Genomic DNA, 23,804 nt, shown 5'->3' with positions numbered 1-23,804 from the left:
CAAAATCCCAACAATTTACTTTTCAGAAATAGAAAAACCAATAAGCAAATTTATCTGGAAGGGCAGGGTACCCCGAATTGCTAAAAGTATCTTGAGGAAAAAAAACGAAGCTGGAGGTCTCATGCTGTCTGACTTTAAGGCATATTATGAAGCCACAGTGGTCAAACAGCATGATACTGGCATAAAGATAGATATATTGACCAATGGAATTGAATACGGTGTTCCAATATAGACCCTCTCATCTATGGACATTTGATCTCTGATAAGTCAGTGAAGCCAACTCACCTGGGACAGAACAGTCTCTTCAATAAATGGTGCCTAGAGAACTGGATATCCATATGCAAAGGAATGAAAGAGGACCCATATCTCACACCCTATACAAAAGTTAACTCAAAATGGATCAAAGATCTAAACATTAGGTCTAAGACCATAAAAGAGCTAGAGGAAAATGTAGGGAAATATCTTATAAATCTTATAATTGGAGGTGGCTTTTTAGACCTTACACCCAAAGCAAGAGCACTGAAGAAAGAAAGAAATAAATGGGAACTCCTCAAAATTAAACACTTTTGTGCATCAAAGAACTTCATCAAGAAAGTAAAAAGACAGCCTACACAATATTTGGAAACGACATATCAGATAAAGGTCTAGTATCCAGAATTTATAAAGAGATTATTCAACTCAACAACAAAAAGACAGCCAATCCAATTACAAAATGGGAAAAGACTTGAACAGAAGTTCTTTCTCAGAAGAGGAAATACAAATGGCCAAAAGGCACATGAAGAGATGCTCAATGTCCCTGGCCATTAGAGAAATGCAAATCAAAACCACAATGAGATATCATCTCACACCCACCAGAATGGCCATTATCAACAAAACAGAAAATGACAAGTGCTGGAGAGGATGTGGAGAAAGAGGCACACTTATTCACTGTTGGTGGGAATGTCAAATGGTGCAACCGCTGTGGAAGGCAGTTTGGCGGTTCCTCAAAAAGCTGAATATAGAATTGCCATACGACCCAGCAATACCATTGCTAGGTATCTACTCAGAGGACATAAGGGCAAAGACACAAATGGACATTTGCACACCAATGTTTATAGCAGCATTACTTACAATTGCAAAGAGTTGGAAACAACCAAAATGTCCATCAACAGACGAGTGGCTAAACAAACTGTGGTATACACATACGATGGAATATTATGCAGCTTTAAGACAGAATAAACTTATGAAGTATGTAACAACATGGATGGACCTAGAGAACATTATGCTGAGTGAGACTAGCCAAAAACAAAAGGACAAATACTGCATGGTCTCACTAATATGAACTGACATTAGTGAATAAACTTGGAATATTTCATTGGTAACAGAGACCATCAGGAGATAGAAATAGGGTAAGATATTGGGTAATTGGACCTGAAGGGATACAGACTGTACAACAGGACTGAATACAATAACTCAGAAATGGACAGCACAATACTACCTAACTGTAATACAACTATGTTAAAACACTGAATGAAGCTGCATGTGAGAATGATAGAGGGAGGAGGGCTGGGGACAAAAGTGAAATCAGAAAGAAAAATAGATGTTAAAGATTGAGATGGTATAATCTAGGAATGCCTAGAGTGTATCATAATAGTGACCAAATGTACAAATTTTAAAAATGTTTTTGCATGAGGAAGAACAAAGGAATGTCATTATTGCAGGGTGCTGAAAATAGATGGCAATTAATATTTTAAAATCTCCCCTTATGTGTGAGACTAAAGCAAAAAATGTTTGTTACAAATTAATATTTTAACTAGTGCATTTCCTAATATAACTTATGTAGACAGTTTGATTGAACACCATAAGTACTTGGAATCTCAGGTAGGACATGAGATTTTGTTGGTTTGTCCAGAGTGATGCCCCGATGAATCCTAGAGTGATTTGATCAGTGAGTGGAAAAGTATTTGCAAAGCCCCCTTTGGGGAATGGTGAGAACGGGGAGAAATGCAACTTCCCCAAGTTGAATTCTTGATATTCTCACAAGCAGTGTGGACACCCAAAGCTATAGGCTGAGCCCCCAGTGTTGGGGTTTGTTCATATGAAACTTAACCCCACAAAGGATAGGTCAAGTCTACTTAAAATTTAGGCCTAAGAGTCACCCCCAAGAGAGCCTCTTTTGTTGCTCAGATGTGGCCTCTCTCTCCAGCCAACACAACAAGCAAACTCACTGCCCTCCCCCTATCTATGTGGGACATGACTCCCAGGGGTGTGGACCTTCCTGGCAACGTGGGACAGAGATCTTGGAATGAGCTGAGACTCAGCATCAAGGGACTGAGAAAAACCCTAGAATGAGCTGAGACTTAGCATCAAGGGATTGAGAAAAACTTCTCGACCAAAAGGGGGAAGAGTGAAATGAGACAAAGTGTTAATGGCTGAGAGATTCCAAACAGAGTCGAGAGGTTATCCTGGAGGTTATTCTTATGCATTAAGTAGATATCACCTTGTTAACCAAGATGTAATGGAGAGGTTGGAGGGAACTGCCTGGAAATGTAGAGCTGTGTTCCAGTAGCCATGTTTCTTGAGGGTGATTGAATAATGATATAGCTGTCACAACGTGACTGTGTGATTGTGAAAATCTTGTGTCTGATGCTCCTTTTATCTACCTTGTCAAGAAAGGAGTAGAACATATGGAATAAAAATAATAATAGGGGGAACAAATGATAAAATAAATTTAGTTTGAAATGCTAGTGATCAATGAAAGCAAGGGGTAAGCGGTATGGTAGGTATAATCTTTTTTTTTTCTTTCCTGTGTTCGATTTATTTCTTTTTCTATTGTCTTTTTATTTCTTTTTCTGAATTAATGCAAATGTTCTAAGAAATGATGAATATGCAACTAAATGATGATATTGTGAATTACTGATTATATATATATGTTGATGTTTTATTTGGTTTCTTAATTTTTTTAATTAATAAATAAGAAAACAAAAACAAAAAACAAAAAAATAAGGAATAGGGGGAACAAATGTTAAAATAAATTTAGTTTGAAATGCTAGTGATAAATGAAAGTGAGGGGTAAGGGGTATGGTATGTATAATCTTTCTTTTCTGTTAATGTTTTATTTCTTTCTCTGTTGTCTTTTTATTTCTTTTTCTGAATTGATGCAAATGTTCTAAGAAATGATGAATATGCAACTATGTGATGATATTGAGAATTATTGAATATATATGTAGAACAGAATTATATGTTAATGTTTTTGTTTGTTCTTAATTTTTTTAATTAATAAATAAATTTTAAAAATTTTTATTGGCAAAACAACATACAAACACAAACATTCTTAACATATGAACATTCCAAACTTGGTGTACAATCAATGGCTCACAATATCATGGCATAGTTGTATATTCATCGTCATGATCATTTTTTAGAACATTTGCATCACTCTGGAAAAAGAAATAAGAGAAAAAAGACAAAAACCATACCCCTTACCTCTCTCTCTCATAGACCATTAGTATTTCCATCTACCCAATATATTTTTTATTAATTTTTAAATTTATTAAACATAACAACAGACAAACACAAACATTCTTACCATATGATCATTCCATTCTACATATATAATAGCAATTCACAATATCATAACATAGTTGTATATTCATCATCATGATCATTTCTTAGAACATTTGCATCAATTCATACCATACCCCTTATCCCTCCCTTTCACTGATCACTAACATTTCAATCTACTAAATTTATTTTAACATTTGTTCTTCCTATTATTTACTTATTTTTGATCCAAATATTTTACTCATCTGTCCATAAGGTAGATAAAAGGAGCATCAGACACAAGGTTTTCACAATCACACAGTCACATTGCGAAAGCTATATCATTATACATTCATCTTCAAGAAACATGGCTACTGGAACACAGCTCTACAGTTTCAGGAACTTTCCTTCAGCCTTTCTAACACATCATAATTTAAAAAGGGGATATCTATATAATGTGTAAGAATAACCTCCAGGATAACCTCTCAACTCTGTTTGAAATCTCTCAGCCACTGACACTTTATGTGGTCTCATTTCTCTCTTCCCCCTTTTGGTCAAGAAGGTTTTTTCAATCCCTTGATACTGAATCCCAGCTCATTCTAGGATTTCTGTCCCACATTGCGAGGGAGGTTTACACCCCTTGAAGTCACGTCCTATGTAGAGAGGGGGAGGGCAGTGAGTTTGCTTGTCGTGTTGGCTGAGAGAGAGAGAGAGAGGCCACATCTGAGCAACAAAAGAGGTTCTCTGGGGGTGAATTTTAGGCCTAATTTTAAGTAGGCTTAGCCTATCCTTTGCAGGGATAAGTTTCATATGAACAAACCCCAAGATTGAGGACTTGGCCTGTTGATTTGGTTGTCCCCCACTCTCCTTTTACTCTTACTGATAGCCTTCATTTCTACACTCTTCTCCAGACTTCTCTCTCTTGTCTGCCTGTACTGTTCCCTGTATATTTCTTGTAGAGCACGTCTCTTTTTCATAGACTCTGTCAGTGTCTGTTTGCCTGAAAATATTTTAAACTCTCTCTCATTTTTGAAGAACAGTTTTGCTAGATATAGAGTCCTTGGTTGGCAGTTTTTCTCTTTCAGTATCTTAAATATATCACACCTCTGCATTCTTGCCTCCGTAGTTTCTGCTGTGAAATCCATACATAGTCTTACTGAGTTTCCCATGTATGTGATGGATCACTTTTCTCTCACTGCTTTCGGAATTCTCTCCTTGTCTTTGACATTTGGCAATCTGATTAATAAGTGTCCTGGAGTATATCTGTTTGGATTTGTTCTGTTTGGGGAGCACTGTACTTCTTGGATCTGTAATTTTATGTCTTTCATAAGAGATAGGAAATTTTTAGTGATTATTTCCTCCGTTATTCTCTCTGCCCCTTTCCTCTTCTCTTCTCCTTCTGGGACACCCATAACACATATATTTGTGTGCTTCATGTTGTCTCTGAGACCCTGCTCATATTTTTCCATTTTTTCCCTAACTGTTCTTTTGTGTGTAAGAGTTCAGATGTCCTGTCCTCTAGTTCCCTTATCCCTTCTTCTGTCTCTTCAAATCTGCTGTTGTAAGTCTCCATTGTATTTTTCATCTCTTTATTGTGTCTTTCATTCCCATAAGTTCTGCCATTTGTTTTTTCAAGCTTTCACGTTCTTTATGGTCACCCAATGTCTTCTTTATATCATCCTTCATCTCTTTTGCCATACCTTCCCTCAACTCATTGATTTGAATTTTGACTTGATTTAGCATGCTTGTTTGAATATGTTTAATTATTTGTTCAAACTCCTGTATCTTGTTTAAAGTGCTACTTTGTTCCTTTCACTGCTTATATCTTTGTTTTTCTTAGTATAACTCGTAATTTTTTGCTGGTGCATATGCATCTGATTTCCTTGATTAGTTTATTCTGGAGTTTTCACTCTTTTATCTAGAGTTTTCTTGTTGGTTGGCTTTGTTTCCTATCTGTTCTTTGGCATTCAGTACAGCTTATTCTAGACTTGTAACATGGCTTCTGTTTAACTGATCAGAATTTTTCAGCTTTTGTTTTTCTGGTTCTTGCCCTGCCTTTATGGAACCTGTTTTGAGAGGCTCTTCCCAGATATTATTAACCCCAATCAGATTTTCCAAGACAAGGCAGGCCCAAGTCTTAGGAGAAGGGTGGAATCAGTATCAAGTTATTTTGAAGATAAGAACCAGCAGGTTGTTTGACTTTCCTGTGGCGCCTCCAGACTCTGTGCTATTTACTGTGCTGCCCGGCAACTGGTGGTTGTCATTCCACAACTCCCCACCGGTGTAGAGTGGTGCACAGTCTTTAATTCTCACCCTGCCAGTGGTGTGGTAGAAGGCATGTTTAAGCTGTTTCTGATGCCCAACCCTGGTGTCTGACTTCTTTGAAGGCAAGCTGCCACTTGAACTGGGCCCCACTCCTTTAATCGGGGAAGATATGCCCTTTAAGGAATTGTCTCCTTCACTTCACTTCTTACTTTATCTCTCAGACCTTTTTTTTTCTTAACTTTTTTTATCATATAATATAACATATATACAAAATGAAGAAAGAAAAAAATCAATAGCTTTTAAAGCATTCTTCAACAAGTACTTACAGGACAGATCCCAGTTTGTCATAGGCTGTTATACCATCATCTCAGATTATTCCTTCTAGCTGCTCCAGAACATTGGAGTCCAGAAGGAATATTTTTTTATCATCACAATCAACATTTTTTTGCATGTGTGAAAAATAGCATATATTCAAAAAAGCAATAAATTTCAAGGCACAGCACAACAATTAGTTGTAGAACAGATTTCAGAGTTTGGTATGGGTTACAATTCCCCAATTTTAGGTTTTTACTTCTAGCTACTCTAAGATACTGGAGACTAAAAGAAATATCAATATAATGATTCAGCAATCATACTCGTTTGTTAAACCCTACCTTCTCTGCATAACTCCACCATCACCTTTGATCTTTCTATCCCACTTGTTGTAGTTTGCTAGCTGCCAGAATGGAATATACCAGAAATGGAATGGCCTTTTAAAAAGGAGAATTTAATAAATTGCTGGTTTATAGTTCTAAGGCCAAGAAAATGTCCCAATTAAAGCACATCTATAAAAATGTCCAAATTAAGGCACCAAAAAGAGGGTGCCTTCACTCAAGAAAGGCCAATGAAGTTCATGGTTTCTCTCTCAACTGGAAACACACATGGCAAACATGGCAATGTCTGCTAGCTTCCTCTCCAGGTTTCTTGCTTCATGAAGCTCCCCCAGGGGCATTTTCTTTCTTCATCTCCAAAAGTATCTGGCAGCATGAGCTCTCTGATTCATCATTCTCGTGACTCTGCTCTGTTGCTCTCCTGTTATTCTCAAGCTTTCTCCAAAATGCTTCCTCTTTTAAAGGATTCCAGTAAACTAATCAAGACCCACCTGGAATGGGTGGAGTCACAGCTCCCTATAATGAAAGGCTAGTATCCACAAGTGGGTGAGTCACATCTCCGTGGAGATAACCTAATTAAGTTTCCAACCTACATTATTGAATAGGGATTAAAAGAAAAGACTGCTCCCACAAGATTGATTAGTATTAAAACATGGCTTTTCGACGGAGAAGGCTCCCATAGCTCATGGAGGACTTGGGCCACGTGCAATGAATAGACTGGAGAACAACTTACAACAACTAGAAATGGAAGTTGAAGTAAATGGTCTATTCACAACAGCAACATAAAAAATAAAATAAATTTAACAAGAAAAGTCCCATGTGAAGAAAACCATAAAATATTATTGAAAGACATAAACAGCATTGTGAATGAATGAAAATACATACCATATTCTCAACAGTCATGTGACATTGATGCTCATTCCCCCCAAAAAGGGTTTATAAAAGGAATCATTTCCAACTGAGGGCCTAATAGGGTTTTAGGGGATGTTGGGAGATGGACATGAGTGTTTTTAAAGTAATCTATTTTGAAATAATATCAATAATGTAAAAAATTACAAGAGTGGGTACAAAGATTTGCTGATCCCATTACTAAGTTTCTCCAGCTGTTAGGATTTAACCATATTTGATAACAAACAAACATTTCATAAAAATACTCCATTAGAGTGGAGAGAGACTTCTGGAGAAGATGGCAGCTTAGTAAGATGCGCGGGTCTTAGTTCCTCCTCCAGAACAGCAACTAAAGAAACAGAAACAATACGAAACAGCTCCCGGAGCCATGACAGAGACCAAAAAGACAGCGTACCCCATTCTGGAACGGCTGAACGGGCAGGGAGAATCCGCTGCGGTGAGATATCCGAGGGGCGCGCGTTTTACCGGCCGGGGCGGCTGGCGACCAGGGTCCTTCCCACACACGTGGCTCCCCGGTCTGACTGGGAACATTGGATAGCGGGGCCCTCCCACCACGCTTGGCGTCTCGGGCCAGCTGGGCAATTTGGACCGGCACTCCCCCAAGCCGCGGCGGCCAGCGACCCCCCCTCCACACGCGGTTTCCCAGGCCGACTGCGAGATTCGGATTGGCAAGTTAAAGGACCCACAGCATCTTTTACTGGTGGGACCCGCAGACAGACGAGCGCCACGAGCGCCACCTACTGGGCAGGAAAAGAAAAACAGAGCCCAGAGATTTCACAGAAAAACCTTTCAACCAGCCGGGTCCCACACCCAGGGAAATCTGATCAAATGCCCAGACACCAGCAGAAAATAATGGATGACGCTTGGAAAATTGAAGATATGGCCCAGTCAAAGGAACAAACCAATAGTTCAAATGAGATACAGGAGCTGAGACAACTAATGCTGAATATACGAACAGAAATGGAAAAACTCTTCAAAAACCAAATCAATAAATTGAGGGAGGACATGAAGAAGACATGGGCTGAACAAAAAGAAGAAATAGAAAATCTGAAAAAACAAATCACAGAACTTATGGGAGTGAAGGACAAAGAAGAAAAAATGGAAAAAACAATAGATACCTACAATGGTAGATCTAAAGAGACAGAAGCTACAATTAGTGAACTGGAGGATGGAACATCTGAATTCCAAAAAGAAACAGAAACTATAGGGAAAAGAATGGAAAAACTTGAGCAGGGGATCAGGGAACTGAATGACAATATGAAGCGCACAAATATACATGTTGTGGGTGTCCCAGAAGGAGAAGAGAAGGGAAAAGGAGGAGAAAAACTAATGGAAGAAATTATCACTGAAAATTTCCCAACTCTTATGAAAGACCTAAATTTGCAGATCCAAGAAGTGCAGCGCACCCCAAAGAGAATAGACCCAAATAGGCGCTCTCCAAGACACTTACTAGTTAGAATGTCAGAGGTCAAAGAGAAAGAGAGGATCTTGAAAGCAGCAAGAGAAAAACAATCTGTCACATACAAGGGAAACCCAATAAGACTATGTGTAGATTTCTCAGCAGAAACCATGGAAGCTAGAAGACAGTGGGATGATATATTTAAATTACTAAAAGAGAAAAACTGCCAACCAAGACTTCTATCTCCAGCAAAATTGTCCTTCAAAAATGAAGGAGAAATTAAAACATTTATAGACAAAAAGTCACTGAGAGAATTTGTGACCAAGAGACCAGCTCTGCAAGAAATACTAAAGGGAGCACTAGAATCAGATACGAAAAGACAGAAGAGAGAGGTATGGACTAAAGTGTAGAAAGAAGGAAAATCAGATATGATATATATAATACAAAAGCCAAAATGGTAGAGGAAAATATTATCCAAACAGTAATAACACTAAAAGTTAATGGACTGAATTTCCCAATCAAAAGACATAGAATGGCAGAATGGATTACGACCCAGCAATACCACTGCTAGGTATCTACTCAAAGGACTTAAGGGCAACGACACAGACGGACATTTGCACACCAGTGTTTATAGCAGCATTATCTACAATTGCAAAGAGATGGAAACAGCCAAAATGTCCATCAACAGACGAGTGGCTAAACAAACTGTGGCGTATACCTATGATGGAATATTATGCAGCTTTAAGACAGACTTTATGAAGCGTGTAATAACATGGATGGACCTAGAGAACATTATGCTGAGTGAGTCTAGCCAAAAACTAAAGGACAAATACTGTATGGTCCCACTGATGTGAACCGACATTCGAGAATCAGCTTGGAATATATCATTGGTAACAGAGACCAGCAGGAGTTAGAAACAGGGTAAGATAATGGGTAATTGGAGCTGAAGGGATACAGACTGTGCAACAGGACTAGATACAAAAACTCAAAAATGGACAGCACAATAATACCTAAGTGTAATGTAACTATGTTGGAACACTGAATGAAGCTGCACCTGAAATATAGTTTTTTGTTTGTTTGTTTGTTTGTTTGTTTGTATCTTTTGTTTTTGTTTTTTTCTTTTTCCTTTATATATATATATATTTATTAGTATTATTATTTTAATTCTCTTCTCTATATTAACATTCTATATCTTTTTCTGCTGTTTTGCTAGTTCTTTTCCTAAATAGATGCAAATGTACTAAGAAATGATGATCATACATCTATGTGATGATACTAAGAATTACTGAGTGCATGTGTAGAATGGAATGATTTCTAAATGTTGTGTTAATTTCTTTTCTTTTTTTTGATTAATAAAAAAAATTAAAAAAAAAAAACATGGCTTTTCTAGGGTACATAAATCCTTTCAAACCAACACACCACTCTTTAGAGGTATTGGGGCTATGCCCATTCCAACTTTTTTATGTTGGAAGGGGCTGTCATTAAATAATATGGGGTAGGGGGAAGGAACTAGCTGATGTTCTGGAGAGGCTGGCCCTCTAGGTTTCAGGATTTATCTGATCCAGGGACCCATCTGGAGATTGTAGGTTTCTGGAAAGTTACCCTAGTGCATGGAACCTCTGTAGAATCTTATATATTGCCCTAGGTGTTCTTTAGGATTGAATGGAATGGTTTTGGTTGGAGTTTGGCAAGTTATGGTAGGTAATGTGTAAAAGTGACCTCCGGAGTAGCTGCTTGACTCAATTTGAACTCTCTCAGCTGCCACTGATACCTTATTAGTTACATTTCTTTCCCCCCTTTTGGTCAGGATGGCATTGTTGATCCCACAGTGCAAGGGCTGGACTCATCCCGGGGAGTAATCTCCCACGCTGCCAGGGAAACTTTCATCCCTGGATGTGATGTCCCACGTGGTGGGGAGGGCAATGATTTCACTTGCAGAGTTGTGCTTAGAGAAAATGAAGCCACATCTGAGCAACAAAAGAGATCCTCCATAAGTAACTCTTAGGCATACCTATAGGTAGGCTAAGCTTCTCTGCCATGTAATACATAAGCTTCAGAAGAGCAAGCCTCAAGATCAAGGGCTTGGCTGATTGATTTGGATGACCCTAAGGTTTGACACAGTATCAGGGGTCTCCCCAGTCATAAAGTTTAATAGTTTCATTTTTTTTCTCCCATCCCTCAAGGGATTTTGTCAGTACTTTTTGATTACCTGCTTAATATATTCTAGGATGTATCCAGGCTATACAGGATTAAGCTATACAGGATTAAAGGCCCTCATTCTTATTCTGGGCTCCCAGTGTTTTGATTGTTCAAATGAGCTATCCAGACAGGTTGAGTTAGATTATATGCTACAGAAAATTTAGGTTCCAGACAAAATAAACCTTTCTTCCTTTAGTCTCAGAGAGTAGGTGAGGTTCTAAAATATAGATAATGACTTCCTCACCCCTGTATTCTGAATTACCTTCATCCTGACCTGGTCAGCGTCATTCTTATCTCTAAATATCAGGTTATACATATATAAAACAGCCTCTCAAAATCCAGAAATAATAATGATCATTCTGGACTAAATGTGACTGCTATAAGCGCGTACAATCTAGGACACTGTTTTCTTAGAAGCATTTTCTAAAGGAGACCATACAATAATTGCTGTTTTGCTTCTGGCTTACTTTGCCTCACCCAGTGTCCCACAGGTTTTTCACAATGTTGCATGCCTCACATCTTTGTTCTTATTTGTAGCGGCACAATATTCGATCATATATATATATGCTATCGTTTGCCAATCTACTTCTCAGTCAGTACATCATTTAACCACCTGCATTCATTGGGCATCACGTATAATACTCAAATCCCAAGGTCCTTTGACACCCTCAATTTTAGATAATTTCATTGTTCCCAAGAGAAAGATAACCAGTAAACATACCCTTACCAAAGAGGAAATCTAAACCTCCTCTTAACTCTTGTTCCTCCCCCCATTATTTACCCCTGGTGTTGCTATGGTACTGCTGATGTTTTCTTGCTAAACATAGCCCATAGCTTGCAATACCATTTTCCCCCTGTACCCTGAACTTGAACACTCTTTGTACAAGAATTATACCTTTGAAGTAATTTATGCCAGAACATATTTATATTTGTAGTGCTAATCAGTGGGACACATAGGTCTATACAACCTCTTTCAATCATGTTCACCTTCAATATGGTAATATTACTTATAGACTCACTATAGAACTGCCTTCACTTCTATCAGTTCACTTACATTTAAGTTCAACCTCATTGGCTAACTGTTCACCCACTTCTAGCTTCCCTGTATCTCTAAATTCCCTATATTCTGTATTATAAGCCTCTGTTTTTGTCTCAGACCTATCTTAACTCCGCCCTGCCTGAGTTAGCACTGACAATTGAAAATGCCTAATGCATTCTCTAATGAACCACTTAGAACACTTAAAAAAAGAAAAAAAAAGAGAAAAGAAAAAATAAATAAAATCCCTTTTCTGAGCCAGTCTCCCTAGCCTCCTAGGTTCACCAGTCAAAAGCTGGAGTTGGGATCCAACCCCTTTTTCTTGAGGCACACACCTTTTTTAGTATTTTGAGCTTGGCCAACTGCAAAAACCTCTGCTTTTTTCCCCCCCTTTGTTAGCCCCATCTCTTCTCTGCTGGGAGAGACCTTAGGGTTTTTTCCTGCTTCCTCTGTGCTCGGAGCTTATACTCAATTGCCCAAATTTGTTTACCAAAACCACAATTGGAGATTGGTTGAGCTACCTTCCCTTGCTCCTAGTAGAGACTGCTTCTTTTTCCCATATGGAAGTGTCTCCAAAAGCCTGCCATGCCACTGGGGGAGGAGAGCCAGCCTCTGCCATTTGGGAGTTCTATTTACTGTTCTGTACTGTGATCTCGGCCCTTCTGCCCTTTCCAGACTGGTGATGATGTGTGTCCGGTCGTGGATGTCACCCTTCCACCCACCCCCAAACCAAACCAAATCAAACCCCAAAATAGTTGTTCCAGATAGTTACTGGCTATTTACTAACAGTTCTAGAGGACAAAGCAAATTCCATACTTCCCTATGCCGCCATTTTGTTCCTCCAACAGGTTTTTAGACTTAGGAATTAGTTTCCAGCTACCCAGCAGTGTCCATCCACCTTAGTGAAGCCCCAGTTATCTATTTTCTTCTTTTTCTGCTTATGCTTTTGGTGTCATAACCAAGAAGCCATTGCTAAACCCAAGGTCACAAAGATTTATACTTATATGTTCTTCTAAGAATTTTATAGTTTTGGGTCTTACATTTAGGTCTTTGTCATTTTAACTTTGTACATGATATAAGATAGGAGTCCAGTTTCATTCTTTTGCCTGTGGAAATGAAGTTGTCCCAACACCATTTGTCGACAAGACTGTTCTTTCTACCATTTAATTGTCTTGGCGCCTGGCCAAAAATCAATTAATTGACTATAAATGTAAGAGTTTATTTCTGAACTCTCAATTAAATTCCATTGGTCTGTTTGTCTGACCAGTACCACAACTGTGTGTCAGTTTGTCAGTGTTTGGAAAGAAGTCATTGGGATTGTGATAGGGATAACTTTGAATCTATACATCACTATGGGGAATACTGCCACCTTAACGATATTGAGTCTTCCAAGCGATGAACATGCAATGTCTTTCTGTTTATTTAGGTCTTTTAAAATTCAAGTTTCGCATTTCTTTCGTTAAATTCTTCCTAAATTTCCAGATTATTCAGTTTAGAAATTTACCAAGCTCAATTTTGAAGAAGCAAAGGAAAAATGAATACTAAAATAGCTCTGTTAGGCCATGTCTAACTATGAAGTGAATATGAGCTAGAAAAAAAATCCTTATTATGACTTTTCCAAAAGAGAACTGTATAATTAGAATTTGACTGTATCCCTTGGGAAATTAGTTAAACAATCATTTTTTTAAATCTCCAATAGCAATATTCTATACATTTGGCTTAAGATGTCTGGGTTAAGGTTTCCTTCCACCCACTGAAAATTATAAGATGATTTACTTGTATGCTGTGAGGAGAGCTATATATTGTAAGTCACCTAAAGACTCAACAATATGTCTTCCTCATCCTTGCTGTTCTCTCGAAGTATAACATGCTCTGTAATGCTCTAAGGCAGGGACTCAAAACATTTTTTTGAATTAAGTTAATGTGTGATTATTTGCAGATTCAACTAAGTTAACATTTCTTGGAGAGTTAAGTATATAATTACCATATGACCTGGCAATTCCACTCCTGGGTATATATCCGAAAAGACTGAAAGCAGGGACTCAAATAGATACTTGCACACTAATGTCTGTAGCAACATTATTCACACTAACCAGAGGTGGAAGCCACCTAAGTGCCCATCAACAGGTGAATGGATAAACAAAATGTGGTAAAAACACATGATGGAATATTTTTCAGCTGTAAAAAGGAATGAAGTACTGATTTGTGCTACAATGTGGATGAACCTTGAAGACATCATGTTGAGTGCAATGAGTCAGACACAAAAGGACACGGATTGTATGGACTCACTTATATGATAGAAGCAGAATATGAAAATTCATAAAGTCAGAGACTAGATACAGGGGCAGGGTGGGAGGGTAGGGAATGTAGAGTTAATGTCTAATTGGTACAGCATTTCTGTTTTAGGTGATGGAAAATGTTAGCAAAGGATGATGATGTTGGAGGCACAACTTTGGGAATGTAATCAACAGTTAATTTTATATTTGCAAGTGGATAAAATGAGGAATTTTAGGTTATATATGAGTTATCAGAAAAAACTCCACAGAACTATACAACCCAAAGAACTTTAATGTAAACTATGGGTTATGTACCATAGTAATGGGGAAAAAAATTCCTAATTTTTTTGTTATTTCTGAAGCTATTGTAAATAGGCTTTTCTTAATTTCATTTTCATATTGTTCATTGCAAATGTACAGAAATGCAACTGATTTGTGTTTATGGCTCTTACATCCTGCAACCTCACTGAATTCTTTTATTAGTTCTAATGGTTTTTAGTGGATTCTTTAGCATTTCCTATATACAATTTCAAGTCATTTGCAACTAGAGATAGTTTTACTTCTTCCTTTCCAATTTGTAGGCCCTTTATTTCCTTTTTTATTTTCTTTTTTGTACATTTGTGTCTTTAGAGGAGATGAAAACAACTTTTGATTGATTTAGAACTGCCTGACTGTTTCATTCCAGACTTGTGAGATTCTATTTCATATGTGCTTTTACATTCCTCTCACCATACCCAATCCCAAATACTCTCTGCATATTGTGCAATATGCTTTTTCTGATTACATGCCTCCCTAATCTTTGTTAGCTCATGTAAAATCTTCTTTTATGTGTCCTTCCATTTGTGGTATTAAAATAATACAGTTTGCCTTCTTTTTTGTGTGTGTGATATCTGGGTCATGCTGGCATCGGTCTATAATTTTTCTCATTTTCACTATTTTAACTCTTAGAAAACACAATCACAATGCTAAAAAGTATATGAGCACTATCAGGATACAAAGTACACCAGTTAATCCACAAAGTGTGAGGCATACTGTAAACACTTATGATTACAATGATTACAGCACATTCAGTTTGCACACTTGAGTGCAGCCAAGTGTTGCAACAATGAACAATTCATTCTTGTGAACTGCAAATCATGCCAACACCAGCCATGGGGAAAAAAATGACAGGAGCTATGGAAGTGGATGAACTAAATGTATCCATTAGACACTAAAACCAGTTTTGCTTTCAGCTCCTATTTTTGGAGCCCCTATGTGGGTTCTGTACTAACCTCCACCCAAAACTTCTTTACTCATCGCTGAAAAATGGGTCTACATTCCAGAAGTGGTTTGATGGGATGGTCCCCCTCGCTCTCCTCCTCTGCAGGTAGAGGTTCTCCACGTATAGCCTGGATGCAGTGCACCTCCCTGGGTGCACCTAGCCTCATGAACCTCTTTGGTGACAGCCTCTTTTGCTGTTTCACTGTTTTAGGATACAACCATGAGACTCTGGCATATTGAAGAAATTGACGAAATCCCTTTGGTGATGGAGTACAAAAGGGCCAAGGGCTTCAAGTTTACACAGGTTGGTATTGGGTAAAATTAAGCCCAATGAAAGCTTTCATTGGTTCTCTCTACAAATTAATTCATTCTTTAACAGACATGTATCGAGCAACTGGGGATATAACTGTCCGCAAACAGACTAAAATTCTTGCCCTGAGGGAGCTTAAATTCTAAAAGGGAAGTGAAACAACAAATAAAGAAACAAGAAAAATATGTAGTAAGGCACATGGTGATAAGTACTTGGGAGTAAAATAAAACAGGGAAGGGAAATGGGAGTACTGGGGGTTGCATTATTTTGAAGAGAGGTTATGATAGGTCTCATTGAAAAGGTGACATTTGTGCAAAGGCTTGATGGAGGTGAGGGAGTGAGAACTTCCCAGCAGAGGGAACAGCCAGTGCAGAGACCCTGAGGCAGGAGTGAGCCTGGTAAGGTTGAGGAACAGCGAGGAGGAGGAGGAGGAGGAGGAGAAGGAGGTGGGATTGGCCAGGGTGGGTGAGCAGAGCTGGTGGGGGGCGGGTAGGTCTGAGAGTGTACTGGTCCAGGAGGAGCGGCTGACAGCCAGGGCTGCTATGACAAATACCACACAGTGGGTTAGCTTGAATGACCGGAATTTATTGGCTCATGGTTTGGCAACTAGAGTTCCACCATCAAGGTAGTGCCATGCCATGCTTTCTCCTGGAGTCAGTAGAGTTTTTTGCTGGCTTGCCATGATCCTTGGAGTTCCCTGGCTTGCATCTCTGCCTCCATCACTTGGCGTTCTACATCCTTGGCTTTCTCTGATTGCTCCTTCAGACAGACGTCCAAGTTTCCTTTGCTTATAAGAACTTCAGTCAGTACAGATTAAGGCCTACTTTGATTCAATTTGGCCTCATCTCAATAGGGTTTTTGAAGCTCCTATTCACAAATGAGTCCACCAATTAACTGATAATATCTTAAAAGGTCCTATTTACAAATGGGTTCATACCCACAGCAACACAGAGAAAGACTTGAGCTGTCTTTTTTAGGGACTGTGACTCAGTCCCCAAGAGGCCTCCTCTGCTCTTGCAGCAGACACTGTAGCCAGACCCCACAGCCCCACTTCCCGCGGAAGGGGCTCAGGTGCCTGCGTTTCTCTAGTGGAAGAGCTTGGATGGACCCATATTCTGCTTCACCAGGCCCAGTCAGGGCTGGGCACAGAGGCTGTTCCAATATCCCTCCCCTGGGTAGTGGAGCCAGTTCCTGCTGGGGCCTCGCTGTGCAGATACCTGAGTGCCACCTCATAGAAGCCGAGGAAGCTGTATGACTTACTTGAGAATCCTGGACCCAACTAGACTTGTCTCCACTCAGATGGCCAGGCTGAGAGCCATTGCTTCCTGGGGAATGGCAAACTGGGGGGCTGGCAAGTAGCCACTTCCCAGTGCTGTGGAAAAGAGAAGTGAGGGGTCGGACTGCATGGACCTCATCTTTATGGTCAGCCAGTAATCAAGGCCTTTGTGGCCATGTTGGTCCTTAGACCACAGCTGGTGAACTACACAGTAGAGCTTGCCCCAGTCCTGCCCCTGCAACTGGGGCAGGGCCCGGAGCTGCCTCCACTGCAGGTGCTGCTGTTCTGGGGTTGGGCCAGGGGAAGTTGTGCTGTAGAACAAGATAGGTATAGGATCTGATGTCTTTCTTGCAAAAGAAAGGAGACTTTTCTGAAGCTGTAGGAAAGATAGACCCATGGCCTTTGACTTGCTCTGAATCAATATGAGAAACCTCAGATGCCAGATTTGTCAGAGGGCCTGTCCCAGGCAGAGCTTGTCCCACCTGCTCCTGCAGGCCCAAAGTGCTCTGGATAGCAGGATGTTGTGTGGCTCTCAGGCCTGAGATCCCCATGCTGCTTTCTGCTCCAGAGAGAGAGGTACAGAAGCAAGGGCCTGTATGCCCTGGAACGGGTAAGGAGGATAAAGCCCTCAGGCTTGAAGGGCTACGGCAGGGGCATGCCTCTTTGTAGGCTCATCTTTCAGTGACTAGAAAGTGGTGGGAACCCATAAGAGTCCTGTGCCCCTGGCCTGAGTGTCACCGCCCTGTAGTGTGGCCTGCTTGCTTCTGTGAGGCAGATGTGCCATCTCTGTGCTCTTTTCTCACTGTGCTTTAGCCAGAAACAAAGCCAAATGGAAACAGGGGCAGAGGAGAGAAAGATGCTGTATTAGTTTGTTAAACTGCTGGAACACAATATACCAGAAATGGAATGGCTTTTAAAAGGGGAATTTATTAAGATGCAAGTTTACAGTTCTAAGGCCTTTAAGATGTCCAAATTAAGGCACTAATAAGAGGTTACCATCACTCAAGAAAGGCTGATACCATCCAGAACACCTCTGTCAGCTAGGAAGGCATGTGCTGGCATGTGCTGGCCCCTTGCTCCAGGGCTCTGTGGCTTTCAGCTTCTGTTTCCTGTGGGGGTTCCTCACTTCACATCTGTGGATCTTCACTTAGCTCCCCCAGGACACAACTCTGGGTTCTGATTTGCTTAGCATCTCACGGGAAGGCACATGGCAGTGTCTACTGGGCCCTGCATCTCTAAACATCTGGGTCTTGTGTTGGCTCTGTCAGCTCCGAAACAACTCTTCTCCAAGCCTCTGTACTGGCTCTCTAGTTTCTCCATGTTTCCTCTTTGAACTCTAGTAAACTAATCAAGACCTACCTTGAATGAGTGGAGTTACACTCTATCTAATTAAAAGGTCACATCCACAGTTGGGTGCACCACATCTCCACGGTGATAATCTTATCAAAAGTTTCTGTCCTACAATATTGAATCACGATGAAAAAAAACGGCTGACCCTCTCCCCCAAGATTGGATCAGGATTAAAACATGGCTTTTCTGGGGTACATAATAGATTCAAGCCAGTACATGCACTCAGTCCTGTATTGGGTGGCCCAGAACAAAGAATTTCTAAACAATGCTTTGTTTAGAAATCTAACCTGCTTGCCTTTCCTGGTTCTATCAATGCTGGGTGTCTCTAGGGTCTCAGGGAGTCAGGACATCCCCTCAGACCTTTGAAACTCCTGTTTTCCCCATCATCTGCCCAGGTTCCCCACTGCAGGGGATGTGAGGGCGTTCAGTTTAATACCGGCTGGTACCTGAATAACTTCCGAGGACAAAGTAGGGGAGGGGAAGCCTGTGGTCATTCAGTCTCAGAGGCCTGCAATTTCCACATTTATGGCGTTTGGGGGCCAGAGAGTGGAAGCTATTCTATAGCCTTGGTCTAGCCCAAAGTGATGGGATCAAGTGGGAGTATTCTAATTGCATGCCTTGTTCCCCTGTGACCAGCATCTTCTCTCTATTCTTTTAAAATATTTCTTGCCAGTGCAAAGGATGCGACAAGCCTTTCTCCATCTACGAAAGTGACACGTCTTCTGAAATATTCACCAAATGTGTGTTTTGCCGGATAGATGAAAGGGACTTGTCAGCAAATCCCTCATTGTCGCAGGGAAAGGAGGACTCGCTGGCAAGGGAGCACAGCCCATGCAAGGATGACATGGCCACTGGCACTCTGAGTGACAAGCAGGGGTCACCGGTCACCTAGGCTGTGGGACTCTGTAGGGGCCTTTCTCTGGGGCCACTGTATGGCTGGGTGAACAGATGAGATTGTGGCAAGGGCCAAGCCTTGGCTGGGCTCTCACCACAGTTCTGCCCCCTCAGGTGCACAGCACCCTTGGGGAGCAAATACTTTCTTTTGTATTTTTCCTGCAGAATAAATCTAGATGCCTTTGGAAAACAAGCGTGCGTGTGAATTTTAGAAGCATCTTTACTATTTCTCAGTTTTATCTCCTAGTATTCCTCCTGTCTTATTTTGGACACCCATTATGGATTCCCATCCCTCTTGGTGTCTGGAGTTGCCTGTAAGGCAGCTTTAGGGGCCTGGCACCAGTAGCTGGAGGAAGTGTTTGTTGAATGAATACAGGGATGTGGGGGCGCTCTCCGTGGGTGAGGCTGTACCATGGCCAGGCAATGTGGGCGCCTCCCTGGCGCAGGCCTTCAGTTGGCCGAGTCCCCAGAGCAGCGGAAGCCTGGTTAGGTGGGGGTTGGGAGCTTGGGGTGAGTGGGCCTTTCCATCAGAGGATGTTTCATGCTTTCTCCCTAAGATTCCTGAATTTCCAGAAGGCCCATGCACAGGTGCAGCCCTTTTCTGCTTCTACGGCATAACATACAATAGAAACCAAATACTTCAGAACAGCCAAGGTCCTTAAGGAACATGAAGGACCCCCTTTTCCATTTGACATGGCTTATGTGACTTTCACTAAATGTCACTTGTCTGCCCTTAGGATCATTTTAAAAAGTTAATTGTAGAATTAATTTATCTAGCCTCAACTGTCTGGTATCCAATGATTTTGCACGTGAGCATCATAACCTGGCACTTATTATTTGGGCAGGTCCCATGCTTGATGCCACCTTGGTATTTATGCATTTATTTACATGGATGATGTGTGGACACATGATCCTCAAAATTCCACTTCACGTCCTTCCATTGATGGGATCCCCTTCGCAGTCAAGTCCTGCTACTAGCGGTCTCTGTCCTGCCACATGGTTTTGAGGTCTTCAGACTCATGGAGACATGCATAGATGTATTCTCCACCCCTTCCCCCCGCCCGCCCCGTACAGGATGCCCGGACTGGATATACTAACGGCTTCCTCCATTGATGGGCGCTTAGTTTGTTTCTCCTTTTATATTATAAGTAATACTGAAGTGTGAACCTTCTTGTATGAATGGTTTCACATTTCTGTTGGTGAGAATCCCACTTCAGGAACTGCTGGGTGAACGGGTGAGCAGTGTTTTGTTGTTCTGATGCCCAAATGCCCTCTGAGAAGTGCTGGGATGAAGTGGAGTACGTGTCTGAGTGAGGGAACTCAGGAGAGGCAAATGACAAGCCCAGGTGGGGTGGCCTCGCCTGGCTCTGGTAGCAGAAACCAAGGGCTGGGACCCCTTCGTGGCCAGGATCCCTCCCTGCCCTCGTACCTGCTAAGGCCCCCTTCACCCTCAGCTTCTTCCTCGGCTCAGGGTCCCGGGAAGTGGCGGTCCAATCGTTAAGGGTCTGGTCTCGCCGGTAGGGCGGACAGGCAGATGCCAGCAGGGCCAGGATCCGGCAGGTGAGTTAGGTATGCGATCTCGCCAGCGCCCGAGGAGCCAGCGGCCGGGCTGCATTGGCTGGGCCGGGGTCTCCGAGAGCGCGTGGTGGCTCGGCCTCGCCGGCGCACGAGTGGCAGAGCTTCCCTGGCCCAGTTCCGGGCGGCGGGAGACCCGAACTTTGCCAGCGAACACCCCAAACCCAGGCCGTCCGGGCTGCAAACCCGAGCACATCCCAGCTAAACCAGGGAGCGGCCGGCCGGGATCAGGACCCGCCTACTAAGTGCCTCTGAACGTCCGCCCGAACTGAAATCTATAAGGCGCGTGCGCGCTGTCAGCGAGACCAGGTGCGCATGTGCGGGAAGTTACAGTATATAGTGATGGGGAAGTGATTCTCGCGGTATCCGTGCGGGTGGCGCCGTGGCTTAGTTGGTTAAAGCGCCTGTCTAGTAAACAGGAGATCCTGGGTTCGAATCCCAGCGGTGCCTTCGTAAAGGGTCTTCTTTTTTTCCTTCTTCCTGCCCACCCGCACCCCCTTAACTTTTAGGGGTGAAGTTGAACGACCAGGCTTCTTCAGACAAGCTCTGCCAGTGGCCCCAGAGGCCACCTCCCCGGATTTGCCCTGTCCGCCGGGACTACATGTGTTACGCGCCGTCCGAGTCAGGGCTACGCAGGACCAGGATGCTGAGTGGCGCCCTGGACGCGGGGGCGGAGCCGAGAGGCTGTCGTTTGTTCGAATTGTTTGTTTGTGTGTGTGTGTGTGTGTGTGTGTGTGTGTTTGTGTGTGTGTTTGGCGTCGTGCCTCGTGCCAACCAGACTTTCCCGTCGTGCCTCGTGCCTACCAGCCTTTCCCGTGCCCACTGCCCGGGAGAGCGGTCCGCACCGAGACCCCGGATCCCGGCGGCAGCGGCTCGACGGCCACAGCTGTACGAAACCGCATCTCCCTCGGCGCCGAGCGCCAGTTTGCGCTCTTCTTCCTCCACCGCGCGGCAGAGCGTGGCCATTTCACAGATGGAAGACCCGGGCGGGACGAGGCCGAGGGAGACCGGGAAGCAGGCAGGGGACTAAGTGGGGGTCCGCTCCAGGACAGCGGGGACGGTCCGCTTCTGCAGAGGCCACGTGTGCGGCTGACCTCTAGGGCTGTGGAAATGTGGGGGTGTGGGGCCCTACCTCAGAGCGACTGCATCTGAGTCTCTGGGGGGTGTACTGATGCGTTCGAATTTTTAAAAAAGTTCATTAGAAATACTCACGTCAGACTCGACAAAACTCCTGTGGAACCCAACAGGATAGTCTAAGTGAGCTGCAGAAATGCAGTCAGCGCCCTGCTGTCCAAATAGGTTCATCTGTCCTAGGAGCGGCTACCCCCCCCACCCCCCCATGGCTCTGGGTCTACTGTCTGCTTTGTCTTTTTTTTGTGGTCACCCCCTGCAGGCTTGTTTATTTTTTATTGTCATTGGGAATGAAAAGTTACAGTGGTACTTTGAGGCTCTGGGTGATACCTTCCTCCAAAGTGGATTTGCCTTGGATGGGGGCAGGCGGTTCTGACAGGAGCATTTGCCCAAATCCAAGCAGGGATGAGCAAACTGAAAACTGGGCTGAGTCCCTCGGGGCTGATTTACTTCTGGTTCATCTTTACTCCTAGCCTTAGGTTTTCCTATCAGTTTGGAGCCTATGTCTGCTTCATGGCATAGTGAGGGGTGAGAGTCGGGCTCAGGGAGGTTCAGCTGAAGACAAGCATTTGGGAGCCATCAGCAATGCACATAAGCAGATGGATTTGAAGCTGCAGAAGTGGATGAGCACCTCTGGGCAGTGAGCAATGCCAAGCTAGTCTCGCTTTGAGGCCTTTGCATTTGCTGTGCTCTTTGCCTAGAATGTTGTCTTCCTGGACTTTTGCATGACTGGGCCTTCTCACCTTCTGGCTTCCGTTTGGGAGGCCTCCCCTCCACCACCCTCTGTACAGGCGAGCCAACCTCTCCCAAGCCAGTTTCCAGTACATCCTCATTTCCTTCACTTAATGAAGTTGATTAAACTCCACAGTCTGGAATTATCTTGTTTGTCTTTTGTCTGTTTCTCCAAATGAATTAAGCCCCGAGGAGGGGACTACATGTGTTTATATAATCTAGTGTCCCCAGAACCTAGAGGTATTTGTGGACACATGCCTTTTAAAAAATGATCATATTATTTTGGTTAGATTATGCAATTTGAGATTTTTGGATAGCTAGTCCATCTTTTTGAATGCTATAAGGCAGCCGTTCTCAAAATGTGGTTCATAGACCCTTGGGGCTCCCCAAAAAACTTTCAGCAAGTCTGCAAGGTCAAAACAATTTTCATGGTAATACTAAGACATTATGGTCCCCTTTTCACTGCATTGACATTTGCATCAATAAGCAAAAGTAATAGTGGGTAAATCTGCGGGCCACCTTGGTAGCATTCAGGCAGTGGCACCAAAGGGCACTGGTTATCTTTGTATTTATTCTTTATCACCACATTTTTGAATTTTAAAAATAGAAAAGCTAGTTTCACTTAACAAAGTCCTTAATGAAGCAGAAAACATTAATTTTATTAAATCTTGACCCTTGGGTACACACCTTTTTAAATATTTTGTACAATGAAATGGAAAGTATGTATAAAACATTTCTGCCACGAACGAAGATAGAACAGTTGTTTTGAGAGAAGGTACTTGTGTGATTGTTTGAATTCCCACTGATCTGGCCACATTTTTCATGGAACATCATTTTTACAAGATAAAATAACTGACAAGCAATCTATGCTTATTTAGATGTGGGTACTTAGTGACATTTTCTTGACAATGAATAAAATGATCCTGTCACTTCAAGGAAAACAGCTGGCATTGTTTGTTGCCAAGGATAAAATTTGAATTTTCGAGCAAAAGCAAAATTTTGGAACGCTCATATCTGCCA

The 23,804-nt window shown here is 42.1% G+C and overlaps 1 protein-coding gene and 1 non-coding gene across 2 annotated transcripts in view; both read left to right on the top strand.

Moving 5' to 3' along the window:
• WDR88 (WD repeat domain 88) overlaps positions 1-19,531 on the top strand; it is a 56,346-nt gene extending 36,815 nt beyond the window's left edge. Inside the window, exons 10-11 of the mRNA XM_077132240.1 lie at positions 15,728-15,820; positions 19,126-19,531. Of these exons, the coding sequence (XP_076988355.1) occupies positions 15,728-15,820; positions 19,126-19,344 (312 nt within the window). The 3' untranslated portion in view covers positions 19,345-19,531. The remainder of the gene's footprint in view (positions 1-15,727; positions 15,821-19,125) is intronic.
• A 1,766-nt stretch (positions 19,532-21,297) lies between these two features.
• On the top strand, positions 21,298-21,371 carry TRNAT-AGU (transfer RNA threonine (anticodon AGU)). The gene has a single exon. It is a non-coding gene; the product is annotated as a tRNA-Thr (tRNA).
• Positions 21,372-23,804: the final 2,433 nt, after the last annotated feature.

This window comes from Tamandua tetradactyla, chromosome 16 (assembly GCF_023851605.1).
Source record: "Tamandua tetradactyla isolate mTamTet1 chromosome 16, mTamTet1.pri, whole genome shotgun sequence".
NCBI classification, from domain to species: Eukaryota; Metazoa; Chordata; class Mammalia; order Pilosa; family Myrmecophagidae; genus Tamandua; species Tamandua tetradactyla.
This window is presented reverse-complemented; position numbering and strand designations above follow the sequence as displayed.